At 46.4% G+C, this 15,192-nt stretch overlaps 1 protein-coding gene across 1 annotated transcript; it reads left to right on the forward strand.

Annotated features, from left to right (window-relative positions):
- The first annotated feature begins 968 nt into the window (after positions 1–968).
- On the forward strand, positions 969–1,363 carry LOC119954358 (60S ribosomal protein L38-like). The gene has a single exon (XM_038779534.1). It carries the CDS (start codon positions 1,154–1,156, stop codon positions 1,361–1,363), a length of 210 nt encoding a protein of 69 aa, XP_038635462.1. The 5' UTR covers positions 969–1,153.
- Positions 1,364–15,192: the final 13,829 nt, after the last annotated feature.

The raw sequence follows: 15,192 nt of genomic DNA on the forward strand, positions 1-15,192 counted from the left end.
TAGCTTGGAGTCACTCAAAACCCTCGAAGTCGGAGACCTGACTCACTGACATGGCTAGCTTTCTCTGTCTGTTGAAAATTAAGTTCGCCCTGAGAGGGTCAATGTCAGGGTTCATCTGGAGGTGGCAGCCGTTCGTCGACTTCTTTTGAGAAAATTAACCATCAGCAGAGAAGTGGGGGGGGGTTAGCTTAGATTAGTGTGTAAGAAAGGTGGGACCTGTGAGGGAGGAAGATGGCCTTTGCACTATGGTTATATTTGTATGTCCACTGTTTCTTCTGCTAGCGTTACAAATCACAAATACCTCAATAAAATGTTTTATTAAAAAAAATTATTAATTGAGCCAGCATCGTTTGAGGGAATGTTCTGTACTTCCACCATCCTTTATCTTTTTATTAAAATGTATTTTATTACAAATATGTATCAAAACAGGTCACAACGCATAAACGCCTTGGAAACACACTTCCCAGCAATCAATTATACAGTCTGTACAAATGTTTCCCCTTTTTTCACCCTCCAACACCCCCCTGCACCGAACATCTCCGCAAACACGGTCACAAACATCCCCCGTCTTTTCTCATCCCCTCTGCAGAGCCCCTTAACTCATATTTTACCTTCTCACATCACAGGAAGCCGCTACCCAGTGGCGATGCCAACTGGCACTCCAATAAAACTTGTCGCCGTGCAATCAGAGAGGCGAAGGCCACGGTCGCCATCCTTTATCTGAATAGGTGTTTCCTATTTCTCTCTGCAATTGCTTGGCTCTGATTTTAAGATCCCTGGTCATTGATTCCCCACTAGGGGAAATAGCTTCTCTCCATTCACCCCACAAATTCCTTTCACAATCCTAAACCCCAATCAAACCATCCTTTAACCTCCTAAATTGCAGCAAATACGAACCTACTTTATGTCATCTCTCCTCAGAATCTGAACCTTGGATTCTTGGTAACGTTAGGCATGAATGGGTGCAGCACACTGCTCAAGGCCGAAAAACTGTACACTGTCCTACAATTATGGTCCTATCAGAACTTTGTATAGCTGCTGCAAAATTATCCTCTTTATATTCCAGTAAAGATATTTTCTGGCTCTTTCTCGCTGAGTGGCTTTGCCTCAGAGTTCGCGGTTTGTCTCCCCGGCCGCTAGATTCCTGGCAGTCATGCCTCACATGATTGCAGAAATCAAAGACTTTTTGTTAACAGCTAGAAGAAAGGATGGAAAATCTGTGAAAAATAAGAACAAGGACAACGTAAAATTCAAAGTGCGGTGCAGCAAGTACATATATAGGCTCGTCATCACGGATAAAGAAAAGGCTGGAAAACTGAAACAGTCCCTGCCTCCAGTTCCGGCTGTGAGAGAGCTGAAGTGAGAAACTAAAATCTCTAGATGTTGTTTGGATTAAAAAAACAACAAAAGTTTTAAAAAAAAATTTTTTTTTATGGCTGTAACAATCCAGGAGACACGATGAGGAAGGTTCAAACAGATTTATTCCAAATTCAAAAGTAAAGCCGCACTCTGTGGTGAATAGCACAGGTATCCCAGCCCAGAACTGAGAGAACACCTGGTCCGGGACATCATTTAAAGGGCTCGGTAACGAGACCCCGCTGGGTGGGCCTCCGCCCGTTACCAAGGGAACTCTTACTCCAAGAGCCCCGTGGGGAGATCGATGAGTGATTTCCCGTGTTCCTCGTGAGGGTTATCACAATGGTCAATGGAAGTTTGCAATGGTAAGTGTGCAAATATACCCACAACATCGTAATGGGCCAGATTTAAATCCGATTGATGAATTAATGCCAGCTGTTGTCACACCTATCCATATGTTTCCCTTCCCGCCGGGGTCATTCATGAAGGCCCTACCTTCTCAACCTTGCCCCTTGCCTGATGTGTGGTGATCCTTGTGGTGATATGCCTGTAGATAATATTACATGTATTCAGCAGTGTGACCTCCCACCAGTAGGTGGCTTCAGATATAAGTCAGGGCACATCTGGCTATCTTCAGAAGGTTGTAAGACGTACATGAGGACAGTCGTGCATAGGGGTAGTTCCAGGGGAGTCCAAAGAAACTCTGTGATAACTTGCTCTGTACTGATCGTTACCTCACCATGTGTACATTAATAAATCTTAGTTCTGGCTAAGTCACCAGCAATTCTGTAGATTCATTGCTTGGCAAAGAACACGGAACACAACAATCCTCAAGCTAAATCACCACCAGTCAATTCTCCCCCTCAAAGGAGAAAGCAGCATGTGGTCATCTTAGACTATGGTGACTTTACTTACTTTATGTTTTCTACACGATTTTGCACTGGAACGTACTGTGTTTAGTGAATCATCTCAACACCGTTAGTGCCCTCTGCAGGGAATCTGGGATCTATCTGAACAGGGCAAGCAACCATTGACTAATCAGAGAGAAGAATCATTAATGAGGCATGCAGAGTCAGAACTGAGAGTTAAAATATTTAATTCAATGTCAAATCAGGCACAGAGGTCGAAATAAAAGGTGGGGGGGGGGGGGGGAGATAGGATTAAAAAACAGAGAGCTGAAAGAAACAGGAAGAAAAAGCAACAAAAAAATTAATTTGTCTCCAACAATAATGAGAATTTGAAGGAAATAGGCTCCTTTTTCTCTCCACAGATGCTGCCTGACCTTTATTTCCAGCATTTTCTGTTTTAATATCACAGAGTGTACATTATCAAACGTTCATCAACCTAAGTGTGCAAGAAAGCAGCATATAATGCTGATATATCAAGGTGCTGACAGTATCAATCCTTAAGTGTGACAAGTAACAAGAATCAAATAGTATATTTGTAAGAGTTCTTTATTGCTGCATGTCCTTGGTCACTAACCTTGATAGTGATGTCAGGTTTAGAACTTAGCTGCAAGTTCAGAGAGGTAGGTGAGAGGGAGTCAGCAGGTAGTAAAGTAGACCTGCCCTGGTACGCTACAATGTCTTTGCTGTTCCTCAAGTGCTACACTTCAAGAAAATTGTGCGGCGCAACTTTGGCACAATAGAAGATGTAAAAGAGGGTAATGGTTTTGCCCAATATAGGTACCTTTCAAATGTGGCAATAACTCCCAACCTGGAACTCTGCTGTCTTCTTCTCCCTGGCGTGATTCAGATGTTGCAACCAATTCAGACCCGGCACTTACAATTGAAGAGAATAAAGAGAATCTAGCAACGCATGAGGCTGCATATGAGTTATGCAAGTTGATCCAACCGATGGCATGACAAAATCGTCACACCATTGTTAATATCTGCGCGAACCCAAATAAGACGTTAATTAAGACTACTAAAAACATAACGTATGGGAGCTGGGTGGAGAAAACTGATCACTAAGAAGAATACTGCTGGAGGACTGAATTAACAAATATAATTACTGACGCCAATGGAGTGAAGAAATTGAATTAACATATACTCTCACTAAAGCTGACTGTAAGGGTGCTCAATTAAGAGAAATTAATTAAATGAAATGAATGAAAATCGATTATTGTCACAAGTAGGCTTCAAATGAAGTTACTGTGAAAAGCCCCTAGTCGCCACATTCTGGCGCCTGTTCAAGGAGGCTGTTACAGGAATTGAACTGTGCTGCCTTGCCTTGCCTTGGTCTGCTTTCAAAGCCAGCGATTTAGCCCTGTGCTAAACAGCACATGTCTGTCATTTAGCAACATGCAGAATCTGAATAAAGACGGCAGTTACTGTGACAGATTTAGAGTTGCAGCATTTGCAGTCACTTGAGAACAACATAGAAAATAGGAGCAGGAGTCATTTGGGCCCTTTGACCTCCTCCACCCATCAATAAGACCATAGCTGAACTTCAATTAATTTTTCCGGGATGTGGGCTTCATTGGCTAGGCCAATATGTATTGCCCATCCCTAATTGTCCTTGAGAAGGTGGTGATGAGCTACCTTCTTGATCTGCTGCAGTCTATCTGTACACCTATAGTACTGTTAGGGAGCGAATTGCAGAATTGTGACCCAGCGACAGTGAAGTATATTTCATGTATCTGCTGCCCTTGACTTTCTAAATGGCAGTGGTCGTGGATTCGGAAGGTGCTGCCTAAGGGGTCTTGGTGAGTTGCTGCAATGCGTCTTGCAGATGATGCACACTGCTGCTTCTGTGCGTCAGTGTTAGAGGGAATTAATGTTTGTGGAAGGGTGCCAATCAAGGGGCCTGTTTTGTCCTGGATGGTGTCAACCTTCTTGAGTGTTCTTGGAGCTGCACTCATCCAGGCAAGTGGGGAGCATTCAATCACACTCCTGACTTGTGCTTTGTAGATGGTGGATAGGCATTGGGGAGTCAGGAGGTGAGTCACTCGCTGCAAGACTCCGTCCATCTGACCTGATCTTGCAGCCACAGTATTTATATGGTTAGTTCAGTTTCTCGTCAATGGTAACTCCCAGGATGTTGATAGTGGAGGATTCAATAATGGGAATATGACTGAAAGTCATGGGGATGTGGTCTGATTCTCCCTTACTGGAGATGGTCATTCCCTGGCACTTCTGTGGTGCAAATGTTATTTGGCACTTGTCAGCCCAAGCCTGGATAATGTCCAGGTCTTGCTCCATTTTCACGTGGACTGATTCAGTATCTGAGGAGTCACGAATGGTGCTGAAAATTGTGCAATCACCAGCGAACATCCCCACACCTGACCATATGTTGGAAGGAAGGTCATTGATGAAGCAGCTGAAAGTGGTTGGGCCGAGGACACTGCCCTGAGGAACTCCTGCAGCGCTGTCTTGGGACTGAGATGACTGACCCCCCTTAACCGCAACCATCTTCCTTTGTACTAGGTATGACTCCATTCAGAAGAGAGTTTCCCCTCCAATTCAAACTTGGACAAAAGAGCTGAACTCCAGAGAAATGAAAAAAAAGAAATTCCCTCGGGAGATGAGGTGAGCGTGATTACCTTTGACATCAAGGCAGCATTTGACTGAGCATCAAGGAAACCTAGTAAAACTGGAGTCATAGGTACTTCTCTACTGGTTGCAGTCATACCTGACACAAAGGAAGATAATTGTGGCAGTTGGAGGTCAGTCATCTCAGGCCCGAGACATCACTGCAGGAGTTCCTCAGGGTAGTGTCCCAGGCCCAACAATCTTCAGCTGATTCATCAATTATTTTCCTTCCAATGTAAGGTTAGAGTTTTTTTTTGATTTTACAGGATCTTGTTATCGCTGTCTAGGCCGGCACATATTCATTGCCCGTCCCTAATTGCCCTCGGGAAGATGGTAGTGTAGCCACCACATAGAACTGCTGCAGTTCATGTGGTGCTGGTACGCCCACAGTGCTGGAAGGGAGGTCGTTCCAGATTTGTGATTCGGTGATACTGAAGGAACGGCAATATACCTCCAAGTCAGGATGGTGTGTGATTTGTGAGAGCGCAGGGTATCTTGCAGATGGATGAGTGCAGCTCCTACAACATTCAAGAGGCTTGACACCATTAAAGCAGTCCACTTGATTGACACCTCATTCACCAACTTGCACATTTACCCCCTCTACCACCAACGCATGGCACATCTACAAGATGCACTGCAGGCACTCACCAAGGTACCTGAGACAGCACCTTCCGAATCCACAATCTCTACCACCTAGAAGGACAAAGGTTCCAGATGCGTGCAAATACCACCCCCTGGAAGGCATCCCCTAAGCCATGCACCATCCTGACTTGGAAATATATCCCAGTTCCTTCACTATCGCTGGGTCAAAATTCGGCAATTCCCTTCCTAACAGCACTGTGGGTGTACCTACCCACATGGACTGCAGTGGTTCAAGAAGGTAGCTCACAGCCACGTTCTCAAGGTTAATTCAGGATGAGCAGAAAATATTGGCCTAGCCAGTGATGCCAGCATCCTGTGACTGTCTGTGAAGTCTGCACATTCTCCCCATGTCTGCGTGGGTTTCCTCCGGGTGCTCCAGTTTCTTCCCACAGTCCAAAATTGTGCAGGCTAGGTGCATTGGCCACGCTAAATTGCCCCTTAGTGTCCAAAGGCTTAGGTTGGGTTACGGGAATAGAGTGGAGGTGTGGGCTTAGGTGGTGTACTCTTTCCTAGGTGCAGACTCGATGGACCAAATGGCCTCCTTCTGCACCATAGCGATTCTATGATTCTATCAATCACTAAGACCGGCTACTTCCACCTCCATAACATTGCCTGGCTCTGCCCCTTTGTTATCTCTGGACTTGACTATTCCAACATACCTATGGCTGGCCTCCTTCGTTTGACCTTACATAATGCTGTCTATTACCTTTCTTGCCCGCTGACTTACATTGGCTGCCAGTTAAGTAATGCCTCCATTTCTTTGCGCCCTCAATGTGAAAACGCTCCACGTCCTCCCCCTTTCCAATCCCTGTAATCTCCAGCAGTCTGGCAAACCTCAGAGATATCCACACTCCTCTAATTCCAGTCCATTGCCAATATCCAATTTAACTTGGTTGCTGTACTTTCATCTACCACGGTCACAAGCTCTGGAATTTCCTGCCTAATCCCATTTGTTTCTCTGTCTCACTTTCCTCCTTTAAGATGCTCCGTCTACGGCAGAATGTTATTACTTTTGCACCAAGTGCTGGCTCAGACAAGAAAACCAGCGTGAAGCACCCCAGCTGCACAGCTGGGCTTCTCGCCAGATAATCCAGCGCTTGATGCAAAGAAAAATGGAAGCGTGGCCCAACCTGTTACGCTGACGTGGTGGGGCTGGAATCTCAGGATCGGGGCGCAGTTTTTTAAGGGCGCCTTGGTCTCCGATAAAAAAATGGTGAAGCCACTCCCCCCCCCCATGCATATGGAGACTCCACCCTGCCATATGCACATGGGCAACACTACCCCCTCCCCGCATGGGCGAGGACCATTCCCCACGGAGCTTGCCAAAGGGAACACTCTGGCACAGAGGGCAGTGCCAGGATACCAGTAGCAGTGCCAGAGGCTGTGTTTCGGTAGTGCCAGGAGGCAGTGCCAGGGGTCAGTGCCAGGGGGCAATGCCCGGGCATGTCTGTCTACACCCTGGGACTGTATTTATCTGTGCGCCCCTGGCGGGTTTCCTTAGCCTGGTTCCCATTTTTAAAAACCTGTTGTAAACGAGTAGGGGAGATCCCAATGTGGGGGACGACACGACAGGAAAGCCCTTTAATGTTGTTATGATTTATTTACATGAGGTTCCCAACCGTTCTGGGCAGGAATTTTGTTAAGGCAATGGAGGGAGCTGGGGCAATCTTGCCGTTAGATCGCGCCGTCTTTTGAGTCCCGTGGGACTTTGCCCCCACATCGTCATTTGTGCCCACAGCGAACATCGGTGCCACATCTTTGAACACATTTTTGGTCATGTGACCTATTACCTCCTTAACACCTCAGTGCCAAATTGTCTTTGAGAGCACTCCTAGGAAACACCTTGGGGCGTTTTAGTTTATTAAAGACGGTATATAAATTCAAGTGGTACCAGCATACTATTTGCGTTGCTGATTACTGCCCTGTGGTGAATAGACATGTTAGGTGACAATGATCCCTTGGTTCCTCTTAAATAGCAAACTATTCTTAACGTGCCTATTTTCGTTCCTATGTGCAGTACTTTGCACTCACTCTCTGGGTTTCATCTTTTTGGTCGTTCCATTAGGATGAGCATTTGTTTAATATCAGCTTGCTGCACAACCGTCTCCTTCCTTGCGGTACCCATTCAGCTAGACATCTCTTAAATCTTCTTAAACTTCATGATAAATTACCCTTTTTCCAAGACTTCTCAGAAATAAAAGAAAGAGGACCTGCTGAGAACACAGACTTAAGTACGAAACATCTGCACTTGAAAAATTCAGTGACCTTCTTATTGACTTAAGTCACAGTTGCAGGGTTATGGTAAATAACGTCGAACATTAGGGACAGTGCATTAAATTGACAGTGGCAGTAAGATAAGGGATCATAAATTTAAAACAGTGAATGAATGCAGGAAAAATGTCAAGAGTAGGTGAAGAACTTCAGCATGGAACAATGGTGGCCAACTCTTTCAAATCTTTTATGAAAAGGTTAAATGCTTTGATAAAGGGTATGGAGGAACTTTCTAAATGGATGGAGTTACAATGAGATTAATGGCCTTCCACATCTGTATCTATCTTGTGAGCAATGATGTCTCAATTGGGAGGTCAACCAGCATCCAACAACTTGTGCAAAAAAATCTATCAATGTTTTCTTCAAATGGCAGAAGAAAATGCTACAGTGGAACCTTATCCAACATAATTCATTTGATGGCAATTCTGTTTTGAAAAGACTAGCTAAGAAATTAATACTCTTAACCCTGCCTGGCATGAGCAATGATCTATACTAATGAGGACGTCTCTAAAAGAATACCCACAGTTTGCCAACGTCATTAGTCAACCGCAACAATGCTGAGAAAAAGGCATGCCTCATCCTTTTGTTGAAAGAATAATTTCAAGTCGCATTGATTTTCTGATCTTACAAATTCTTCATTTTGCTTCTATTTTATTTAAGGCTTAATTCTCTTGTGGCACATTCAAAAGATGTGAACATTTAATTCCCAAGCTAATCATTCGCATCCTTGTGTTTTGCTAAGTTACAGAGCACACGTGCAGCATTCTCATTCCCCCTGCTTGTCGCTGTGCACAATTATGTTGTGACAGCTGTTGTTTACATGCTGACACACTGGCAGTGGCCCGTGTATGGACAGCAAGGTGTAGGAGTCTGGTAACTGCCTGCGAGGCTGGCGAGATAAGGAAGCATTGTGCGTGTTCAGCAAGATGCGCAGCTTGCCAATTAAAATTTGCAACATCTCCAAAGATTCAAAGTCTTTCAGGACAAAAAATACATTCCAGGATGCGAAGGCTTTCTGAGATTGCAATTAATACAGGCTGAAGGATTTGCAACTCCTAAATGAGGTTTTTCAGTCTCGGAGCTGAAATGCCCAGCCTTGTAATTGTTTATAAAGATTGAATTAGAATTAGAATCCACACGGTTTAATAGAAATGTTCGGTTTGAGGGGATATTTCCTTTAGCACCAATTTATTGCTCAGACATTTTGCTTAATGGAAATGGCCGGTTATGGGAAATGCTTTTCTTGCTCTAGGGCGTTTTCATTAAGTCAGTTGTTGTGTTCCTATCTTCGCGTTCTTCCCTTGGAGTATTGTGTGACATAGTGGAAGGATTGATGAGCGGATTTAAAGCCCTCTGAAAGCACGACACTGCTTCTGTGGCCTTAGCCATCTTTGTGCCAGCTGAGGAGTTCTTGATTCTTGAATGGTTCTACAGACAAGTGGAGGGCGGGGAGGGAAGCCACAGATAAAGTTTCTCCACCAGATGTTAACACGACCTTTAGAGTTGGATCTCCAGTTGCACTCACCCTGGACCGTCTGGAGCTGAATTCGAGCCCTACACTTTGGACTAGATTTTCACCGAGTGCAATAGCCTAGGAGCACTTTAAAAATGGCAGGCAGGTCCTGATTTCAGGATTCGCGACCCCATTTCTAGGCTTTTTCTGTTTTGAGCCAATAACCCAGACCAACACTCCCAATCGGATCCATTGCTGCGACAGGCATATTTAACTCCTCCACAATTTTCATGGAGCGGGCCTTAAAGAATTGTGGTTCATGGCCCCTTACAGGAGTTGTAAACCCTAGTCTGCATAAGGAGGCCTTCTTAAAGGTGAGTTCAAACGGTCCTCCTCGTGCTTCTACAGACTCAGGTAAAGTCACCCACCAACACCCCATGGCCTCTATGCTTCCATGCCAAACTATGCCCCTCCACCCACCCACCATGGTCCCTTATTGCCCCAATGCCAAGCTATGGAACTTGAAATGAAATGAAATGAAAATCGCTTATTGTCACAAGTAGGCTTCAAATTAAGTTATTGTGAAAAGCCCCTAGTCGCCACGTTCCGGCGCCTGTTCGGGGAGGCTGGTACGGGAACTTCTATTTCTATTGACCCATTCTAGCCCTTATGCATGGCTGAAATCCTAGAAGTCTATTAATTACTCTTGCTGAAACACTGGAGCCCCAGAGGAACTATTCATTTTAAAAAATAAATTTAGAGTAAGGAAATGGATGGTGGGTACGGGGTCGGTTTGGGAGCGGGTGGAGGCTGCTTCATGCATGGGTACCAGCTTGGCAGCCCTGGTCACGGCTCCCCTGCCGCTCCCGCCGGCCAGGTACTCCACCAGCCCTATAGTGGTGGCGGCCCTGCGGATTTGGGGCCAATGGAGGAAGCATGCGGGGGAAATGGGAGCGTTGGTCTGGTCCCCAATATGTGACAACCACCGATTTGTCCCGGGGAAGATGAATTGCGGGTTTCGAGCGTGGCGGAATGCGGGGGTGGAAAGGATGGGCGACTTGTTCCTGGAAGGGAGCTTCGCGAACATGAGGGCGCTGGAGGAGAAGTTCGGGCTGGCGAGGGGGAATGACTTTCGGTACTTGCAGGTGCGGGATTTCGTACGTAGACAGGTCCCGTCCTTTCCACGCCTTCCACCAAGGGGGATCCAGGACAGGGTAGTTTCCAGGGGGGAGGTAGGAGAGGGGAGAGTCTCGGATATTTATAAGAAGCTTATGGGAGCGGAGGACACAGGGACCGAGGAACTGAAACTCAAGTGGGAGGAGGAGCTTGGTGGGGAGTTGGAGGGAGGCGTATGGGCAGACCCTCTGAGGAAGGTAAATGCAACCGCAACATGTGCCAGGCTCGGCCTGATTCAGTTCAAGGTGGTTCACCGGGCCCACATGACGGTGGCCCGGATGAGCAAATACTTTGGGCTGGAGGACAAGTGTGCTAGATGTGGGGGAGGACCAGCGAACCATGCCCACATGTTCTGGCAGGGATTTGTGGACGTCATATCCCGGGTACTGAAAACAAGGGTGGCTATGAGTCCAGAGGTGGCGATTTTTGGGGTGTCGGAAGACCCGGGAGTCCAGGAAGGGATAGAGGCCGAAGTTGTGGCCTTTGCTTCCCTGATAGCCCGGCGACGAATACTGTTGGCCTGGAGGGACCCGAAGCCCCCAAAGACCGAAGTATGACTGTCGGACATGGCAAGCTTTCTCGGCTTGGAAAAAATCAAGTTCGCCGTACGAGGATCACTATCGGGGTTCACCCGGAGGTGGCAACCATTCATCGATTTCTTCGGGGGGAACTAATCATCAGCGAGGGGGGGACCTAATCGTCAGCGAGGAGTGGGGGGGGGGGGGGGGTAGAATAGTGTAGAGTAGGGGGGAAGAATAGGCGGGTCTATTTGCGAGAGTGGTACTGTTATTTGCACTGTTTTTTGTAATTGGTATCTGCACACGAATGTATATTGTTACTGTTTACAATGCCAAAAATTGTTGGTAAAAAAAAAATAAAATTAAGAAATTTAGAGTACCCAATTCTATTTTTTCCAATTAAGGGGCAATTTAGCATGGCCAATTCACCTACCCTGCACATCCTTTTTTGGGTTGTGGGGATGAGATCCACACAGACATGGGGAGAATGTGCAAACGCCACATGGACAGTGACCCAGGGCTCGGATCAAACCCGGATCCTCGGCACTGTGAGGCAGTAATGCTAACCACGTCGCCATCGTGCCGCCCTCCAGAGGAACTATTCATAGAATCATAGAATCCCTACAGTGCAGCAGGAAGAGACCATTCGGCCCATCAAGTCTGTACTGGCACTTTGAAAGCTCACCCTACCTAGGCCCAATCCCCCGCCCAGTAATCTTAGGGGCAATTGTGATGGCCAATCTACCTAAACTACACATCTTTGGAATGTGGGAGGGAACCGGAGCAACCGGAGGAAACCCATGCAGACATGGGGAGAACTCCACACAGACAGCTACCCGAGATTGGAATCAAGCACAGAGCCCTGGCACTGTCAGGCAGCAGTGCTAACAACTGTGCCACCATGCCGCCCCTATTCCTGGATTGACAGCTCTGGCTCTCTGATCCCTCCTGTCGAATTCACAATGTTTGTTTACATAACATTAAGCTGTTTCAGGGCTTGCGGTTTCTACTATTGACACTTTAACAACTCTGGATGATTGACATTTTTATTGCCCTGCAAAGTAATGAATAAATGACTTTTTTTACATCATACTGTTACAATGGTGTTCATTGTTCTACATAGTGTGTCGTGGGTCATTGGGCATGGATGTACAAGGACTTGGCATGGGGTCATGAAAGGCCGGGGGGGGGGGGGGGGGCTGGTGGTGGAATTCCATAACTTTGGATACGGATCATGAAGGCCATGGGGGGAGGGGAGCATTGGAGTGTCATAGCCTTGCATGGGGGCATAAGTGTTCATGGATGTGAGTGGAGTACCATTGTTTGGAATGGGGGTATTAAGGGCATTGGGAATGGTGGAGATAGCTTGGCATAGAGGGTGTGAGGGACCATGCGAATGGGTGGTGAGACATAGTTTTACAGAGGAGGAATTAGGGGCCATGGAATGTAGGTGGAGTGCCATAGTTTGGCATCAGGGACAGAAGGTGCTATGAGGGGTGAAAGAGGTGAGCTTGGCAGAGAGGGCATGAGGGGCAATAGCAAGATGGGAGGAGGGCCTAACTTTGGCATGGAGGTTTGAGGGAGTGTCTGTGGGATGAGGGGATGTGAGGGCTGAGTGATGTAGGGCCTTTCTCTTTAGTTTTTAACTGGGATAAGGTCCTGCAACATCAAGGTAGGCATTTTAAACAGCCCGCTTCGGCACTCAGTGGCCCATGTCGGTGCCTCCACACCCTTTCCCAAGTTGGCTGATCCGACTTCAGCCCGCAACTACACCTCCCCCACCCCTCCCAAACAATGAAGTTCCCTTCCCGGTGGGCACTTTCTCCTGAGGCAGATGCGCCAAGTTGGGAATTTTCTCAACTCCCACTCCCGCCTTGGCGGTGAACATCCAGCCCAAAGTACTTGGCCACAGTCTCACTCCATTAAGAGAGAAGGCTGAATTCTTAGGCTCCACCTGAGGTTGGGAATGGAGACGGATGGGAGACCAGGAGAAAAAAGCGGCAGCCGTCATACTGGTTTCCCAACCCCATTCCCAGCACCATCCATTTTTGCCAAAGCGAGTTGGAGGCCAGCAAGGGCTGCCTGCCCCATGGCGTTAGGCTCATTCGGACCTTTGGCAAGCAGATTTAAAGGAGGATGACTGAGGTTTTCCAGCAGCTCTTCGCTGCCCATCTGAGTGCAAGTACCTCCGTGACTCCTTCCCCCCAGGACTGAGTTCAGGACCTGGAACAACTGCCAACCACTGGTTACCGACAATGGAGGAAAAAATCCAGCCCATGATAGTTACAGTGCATGAAACCAGATTTACACTTCCAACCCTACTATTAGGGTTAATATTGTATACATTCTGGGCTGTGCTGACAGATAATGCACCAAGTCTGTAGTGTTTATCCCCTTGAAGGGGAGATCTGCTGTGTGGCCCAATCAGGGAACAGAGTAGGTGATCACCGCAGCAAGTACAGACTTATATATTATTTCGATCCTGGAAGTTTATTCACAGCCTTCAGGCCTCAAGCTTCTGTATTGCAATTATATGCAAATAAATGTTGCAGTTGCAATAAACGTTGCAATAAACGTTTCAGATTCCAGCATCCGCAGTAATTTGCTTTTATTAAATGTTGCAGTTGCTATTTACCTAACTGGTGAACAGGAAATGTTACATTGGCGATGAGGATAGAAAAAAGCGCTCCCAAGATCGTGAGTATTAAGTCACCTTGACGTTCAGTTTGAGTTGAGAAAAAGAAAAGCGTTTGCAGATATGCCCTTATTCAGACAGATAGGCCCTTTTAATGCCTCTCTGGAGGATTGGGCACAACACTTTGAATGTTTGGGCTACTTGTTTGAGGCCAACACAATAGAGGAGTTAGGGACAATAAAGGCAATTCTAATTTCATGTGGGACCCAGCCCTACAATTTAAAAAAAAAAAAATTGCTTATTGTCACGAGTAGGCTTCAATGAAGTTACTGTGAAAAGCCCCTAGTCGCCACATTCCGGCGCCTGTCCGGGGAGGCTGGTACGGGAATCGAACCGTGCTGCTGGCCTGCTTGGTCTGCTTTAAAAGCCAGTGATTTAGCTCAGTGAGCTAAACCAGCCCCATTTAATATGTAGTCTCACATCTCAAATGTGCCTGACTCTGAGTCACTCACTGAGGTAGTTGAGTTGGTGAAGACACACTAACACCCAAAGCCATCGGTAATATTGCAGCAACTTCAGTTTAACTCAACCTGGAAAATCCCTGGGGAAACTTTGCAACTTACATTATCAATTTCAGATGGATCGTGAGCACTGAGACTTTGGAGCCACTCCCAAAGATCTGCGACAGGACTGTTCAGTCTGTGGGGTAAAAAAAATCAAAAAATCCAAAGGAAGCTATTAGCAGAGGCAGATATAAATTTTAAGAAGGTGCTGGAGATAGCGTTGGCAGCCGGGAGAGTGTTGAGAAGGGTGCACAGGAGCTTCAGAGCCAGCAAAATGGTGCAGTCCACCAGTTAAGGCGGGAAGCCACAGTCAGCAGTGGCGCCAAAAATGAAGATGTATTTTTAAAATGGGAAGCAAATTCAGCTACAAATAAAGCAAAAAGATTTAACAGAGCCAATCAATCGCCTATGATTGAAGAAGAGTGTTACCAATGCGGAAACAATCGCTTCCCTAAAGCCTGCTGGTATAGAGGCTGAATGCTTTGTCTGCCGCAGTAAATTTCCCTTAAGGCACTGATGTAAAAATGAATCAAGTTTACCCAGTTAACAGAGTTAGTAATACATCACAAGTGCATAATATGGAAGAGTCCAGTACTACAGGTTTAAATGTTCATCAATGTTCAAAGTGAAAGAGGGCATTAGCTCCCATCACTGATGTTTTTGGTAAATTGTAGGCCTTTAAAATGAAAGTTGACATGGGAGCCTCTGCCACATTGAAAGGAGAACATACTTTGATATTTACAAGGAGTCTAGCCATTGACTTTGAGCGGAAAAACTAACAACTGACGCAGGAGAAGCCATCAAGATAAAGGTACGACCACAGTACCTGTAAGCTATCAGCTGCAGTTTGCTCAGCTCCCAATAATAATAGTGTCAGGCCAAGGGCCAAGTCTTTTGGGCCGTGATTGGCTCAAGGTGATCCAAGTACGGGATGAGGGACTGCCTGAGTTAATGAAGAAGTGTGAGCGTGCTTCTGGCAACAAGTTAGGTAAAATAAAGGACCACCAGGTGAGGATTTATGTATATCCAGTGATAATCCCTCATT

Source organism: Scyliorhinus canicula, chromosome 19, assembly GCF_902713615.1.
Source record: "Scyliorhinus canicula chromosome 19, sScyCan1.1, whole genome shotgun sequence".
Lineage (NCBI taxonomy): Eukaryota > Metazoa > Chordata > Chondrichthyes > Carcharhiniformes > Scyliorhinidae > Scyliorhinus > Scyliorhinus canicula.